We start from the raw sequence: 4,981 nt of genomic DNA, 5'->3' as shown, positions 1-4,981 counted from the left end.
AATGCACCAGACTGCAAAGCCGTTTGAACTGCAAGTTTGGCAGTTCAAGCTCACCAGCTGCTCCTTGGAAGCCCTATACAGGGTGAAGTCAGAAGCAACTTAAGGGCACTTAATATCCAGAGCACTGGTAGTTAAGTATAGTGGGTTTTACGTTGGGCTGCCAACTGCAGGGCTCATTTATTCAAATCTACCAGATGCACTGTGGAAAGGTCTGAATTGACTGCAAGGGACTAGCAACAGCACACCCACATCTTAGCCAGTTCTACCTGCGGTCCTGGTATGGTACCATAGGGCTAAGCACTGGACTGCTAACCACAAAGTCTGCTATTCAAACCCACCAGTCAGTCGCTCCTCCGCCACCTTGAAGAATCCCATGCCTCTTCAATTTACACCATGGCAAAACGGTAGTCATGTTCCTTTTTAAATGCGGAGTTTGAACAAAACCCTGAAGGGGGAAGAGCAGGGCTGTAGGGTGGATGCGGTAATTCCCCAACAAAATTCTCACAGGGCAGCTCTCACTGCATTGTAGTGGAAACTTTAACAAGCGCCGTGATTGTCCTGGGCCCAGGAAAACATAACAAAAGCAGTCCCTGTAACCTCCTGAGACAACTGCAGATATGTTTAACCAGGTTTTGTTAGCCATATGTGCATAAACCAGGACCCCAGTCACAATACATTTTGGCTTACCTTCGTATCTGACACTTTCACAATCCTGAATGAGTATGTAGTGACCTGGCCAGGTGCCCTTGCTGATGATGTTTTAGAGCCCATGCCCACTCAGCTGAACCCACTCCAGCCAAAATCTGCTGGATACCATGCAGGTGCGAGGGCCAGTCAGCTCCCATGTCCTTATGAAAAAGAACTGTCACCCACACCAAACCCCAGAGAGGACAGAGGAAACGTTGGTGTTCCCAGGTTTATTGAAAATATTACAACATAGTGGAAAGATTCAAACGGCTCCACGTGGTGTTTTGAAATTCATCCCAACTGTGGGCTGAGTGACCTGCAGGTTGGACAGACTGCCAAAATCCTGGAACAACAAAATGGGTTTCAGTGTGAGACTGACTGAGATTGGAAACCACCAGAGGCTTGAAAACACTAGCATGGATGCGAGAGGGCCCTATCTACTTCTCTTCAGATTACAACACCCCCGACCCTCAACCCACTCTTAATACTCACAAGGGGTCTACGCTAGAGTGGAGGGACCCCTTACCCCCGTACTCAGCAATGTCTCCAGTTTCCCAGAGGAACCCCGCTAACAAATCTAGGACTTTTACCTGACCTGATATTTAGGCACGGACCTGCCTCCCCAACCCGCTACACACACACCAGCCTCAAAGGTCTAGTTAAGTGTTTGCTCAGGCAGTTTGGCGTGCCAAAATTATGCCTTTTCCTTGATTTTCCCTGACTTCTTCAGAACATTCTAGTGCAGGGCGTGTTCATGTGTTCCTTGGCTTTTCAAACCCCTTCAAATTATTCTAGAGCAGGTTCTTAATCTTGGCACTGACAATCTGAGATGGACAATTTTGTTGGGCGTGGGAGGGCTGTCCTGTAGCATATTGGCAGCATCCCTAACTTCTACCTACTAAACGATAGTCAGTAACCCTTAATGGTATTTTCTCCTAGGGCCAAAAATGGGTTCAAACCACGACCCTTCACTTAGAAGGTGCCACCAGGGCCCCGAGATAGTGCCGATGTGTTTCTAGGCACCAGCACATGGTATTGTACATACAATCAGCATTTGGGAAGGTCCCAGGCACTGTAAAGAGGGTGAGAGAAAAACAGCAAAGTTCTACCCTTATAAAACCTACCATACACCTAGAACTTGATGTTCCATTTAGGATTGTGATTACTTGAAGAAGCCATGACCCACAGCAGAATTTAGTTTACAGGTCATGTTTTTCTGAAACAAGGTACTGGGTACAAGAGTTCACTTTGTTCTCTTTTAACATCTTAAACATTTAATAACCACAATGAAGTAAAAATGAAGATGCTCAAATTCCAAGATCCTGCTAGACTTTGAAGCCCACACTACTTTCAGCAGTCTATGAGACCTACAGGCAGAGAGAAGGGTCTGAGTGGGTCGCATTCTAAGTAGTCAGCATACAGAAGGAAAACTGGTCAAGTGATAAGAGAATCAGGCAAAAATGAGGGACAAATTATGAGTAGTCAGGAGTAGAACCAAGTATGAAGGGAACAAAAGAGGTATCCTGTGAGCTATGAAAAAAATCAGATCATGACCCTGTGGAGCAGTTTCATTGCACACAACCTTCAGTAACCGGTGACCCCCCATTTTGGAGGTAGGCCAGATTGTAAACGTAGATGGGATTCTAAAGTCTGCCATTTACACTAACTTATGGATATTTTGAAAATCAAACAGCGTACACGTAAAAATGCTGAGATTGCCTGGTGCACATAGGCATTAGCTATTATTAGTAGAAGGAGCTCTGGTAACATAGTGGTTACGAGTCGGGCTGAGAATCTCAAGGTCAGCAGTTCTAACTACCAGCCGTTCCACAGAAGTATTAGGCTTTCTGCTCCCATAAAGATTTAGTCTTGGAAACCCTATGTAGGGTCACTGAGTCAGAACCAACTTGGTGGCACACAACAATGAACCATTATTACTGGAGGACTCCAGATGTGGCCTTATTAGGAGGATCAGCACCAAAAAGGTCAACAGTTCAAAGTCACTAGATGGCACTAACAATTATTGCTGGAGAGGCAATAATGACTGGTATTTCTTGCTAGCTAAGTCTTATGTTATGTTAGGAATCCAGCAAACTTACCAAGAGCTTCAGCATTTCCTTAGTGTCGGGATCTACTTCAATGATCTCCTGATCCAGGGCTGAAACCTAGAAAGAACAAGGTGGGTCCACAATGCCAATCAATGCGCTCTGTCAAATCTCCTGAGACTTCTCCCCGATTCCTATGTGGGTAAACGATTCCTCAAGATTAACAGGCCCCAAGGACCACTGTGTGGGGCTGTAGGTTAATGTGTCAGATTGCAAAGCTGGTTGAACTGCAAGGTTGACGGTTCAAGCTCACCAGCTGCTCCTTGGAAACCCTATACAGGGTCGCTATGGGTTGGAATCGACTCCATGGCACTTCACAAGGACCCCTACTACTTTCTGGTTTTACTTTTGCTCTTACTCTTAATCATTATTCAAAAAAACCAATAAGATTGGATTCATGCATCTTTGTTAGGAGCAAAAAAATATACCAGCAGTCACCAAATGCATCAAGGGCTGCCCTGTGGGAGTTAATGCACTGGACTGCAAGGTCGGTGGTCAAATTCACCAGCTGCTCCTCAGAAACCCTATACAGGACCACTATGGGTCAGAACTGACAGACGGTACTTAACATTAAACTTTTAAAAAGCCATTATCAGGGCTAATATAAAGTAGGCAGATTTTGAGGCTCCTTTGGATGTCAGGTACTTCAAAGATTGTTAGGAACTTGCTGAGCCAGAGGCCCAGGGAAAGACGCAGAAGGCTTACCTCAGGAACATAATTATCTCTCCTTTCTCTCTCTTCCTCTTGCAGCTTGATGGAGATACCTCTCACCGGGCCCCTCTGAATCCGCTTCATCAAATGAGTGACATATCTACCAAATGCAAATGCCAGCAACAGTGAAGACACACACCAACATGTAGATACATCACTGCAGTCTGGGGGGTCTATCCTTCCCAGCAACAGTGAACACAAACACCAATATGTAGGTACATCACTAGCAGTCTGGGGTCTAGTACCAATCGGGCTCACCATCCTAGGGCCTCTCTAGTTTGGAACTACTCCACTCCATACACACCCTTTGCATTCATTCCCCCATTTACCAATCGTCCCTAAAACGTTACAAGACCCTTCCCTCTTGGCCTTCACTGTCCCCAAGTTTACGTTTTTATCATTTATTCACGCTTTCACTGCACACTCAACTTTCATTTTCTCAACTGTATTTTAACAAAAACATTTGGAGCAATAATAGCATCGTGGAGTGTAAATAACTTTTTTTTTTTTTTTTTTTAAATCACCCCTTAACAGCAGCGACACCAGAGATGGACGCAGAGATGGGAACATGGAGACAGGGAGCAGCTGAGGACTCTAGATTCATGGAAAAGAGGGGCCGAGAGCTGGCGGCCAGGAGGCGGACTTGCAGAATGTGCCCTTTGGTGGTTTAAATTATTATATATGCCTGAGTGTTTTAAAAAAGAAAACAAAAAAGGCAAGAACTAAAATGAATAGAGAAATCCTGTTAACTGATAATACATGGAGGGATTATAATCATTGTGATAAAACAAAGTATATGATTTGTTGAATGTAAAACTGACCTGGCCTGTAAACTTTGACTCAATCCACAATAAAAAACCACCCCTTAAAACCAACGCGGCTGTAAAGTAAGGGGTTTGACTGCTGTTGGCGCTGACCAAATCTAAGCGCTCTCAAAGGCGACGTTCCTCAGCTCGCCGCCTTGACATCCGGCCGGCTGACACCAACCTAGCCGCGGGGGCTCCGGGCCGGCGCACTCACCCTGCTATCTTGTTGCGGAGCTTCTTGCTGGGAATAATGGCGATTTCCTCGCACACGCGCTTGTTGGTGTGAAAGTCGTTGCCCAAGCGAGTGTAGTACTTCTCAATGATGACCCGGGCCGCCTTCTTCACGGTTTTGGTGCGAACGCGGCCCTGCGGGTTCAGAAGACAGAGTCACTCGTGAGTCTGCGCACCGCTCCCGGGAGAGCGGCTTCCAGCCCGGCGAGTGTGGGGGAACGAGAGAGAGAACCGGCCGGGCAGTGGCGGGTACGCGGAGGGGTCCCTGCGGAAGCCAGCCGCCAGCTCTGAGGTCCGAGTATACTGGGGCCTAACGCCTACCCGGCCCAGAGCTGCTCCTTGATGGAAGCAGGCTGCGGATAGCTGCGGATGGCGAACGATTGTGAGGATGGGAGACTCGAGCTAAACCACCTACCATGTTGACGGGTCCCTGATAAAAGA

The 4,981-nt window shown here is 46.8% G+C and overlaps 1 protein-coding gene across 1 annotated transcript; it reads right to left on the bottom strand.

Moving 5' to 3' along the window:
- Window positions 1-901: 901 nt before the first annotated feature.
- On the bottom strand, window positions 902-4,981 carry RPS17 (ribosomal protein S17). The gene is made up of 5 exons (XM_006870936.1): window positions 4,956-4,981; window positions 4,524-4,675; window positions 3,498-3,603; window positions 2,787-2,852; window positions 902-1,030 (listed from the first exon to the last, which is right to left on the bottom strand). Exons 1-5 carry the CDS (start codon window positions 4,956-4,958, stop codon window positions 950-952), a joined length of 408 nt encoding a protein of 135 aa, XP_006870998.1. The 5' UTR covers window positions 4,959-4,981; the 3' UTR covers window positions 902-949.

This window comes from Chrysochloris asiatica, unplaced genomic scaffold, assembly GCF_000296735.1.
Source record: "Chrysochloris asiatica unplaced genomic scaffold, ChrAsi1.0 scaffold00156, whole genome shotgun sequence".
Classification (NCBI taxonomy): Eukaryota; Metazoa; Chordata; class Mammalia; order Afrosoricida; family Chrysochloridae; genus Chrysochloris; species Chrysochloris asiatica.
Note: the sequence above shows the minus strand (reverse complement) of the source record. Positions and strands in the feature narration are given on the sequence as shown.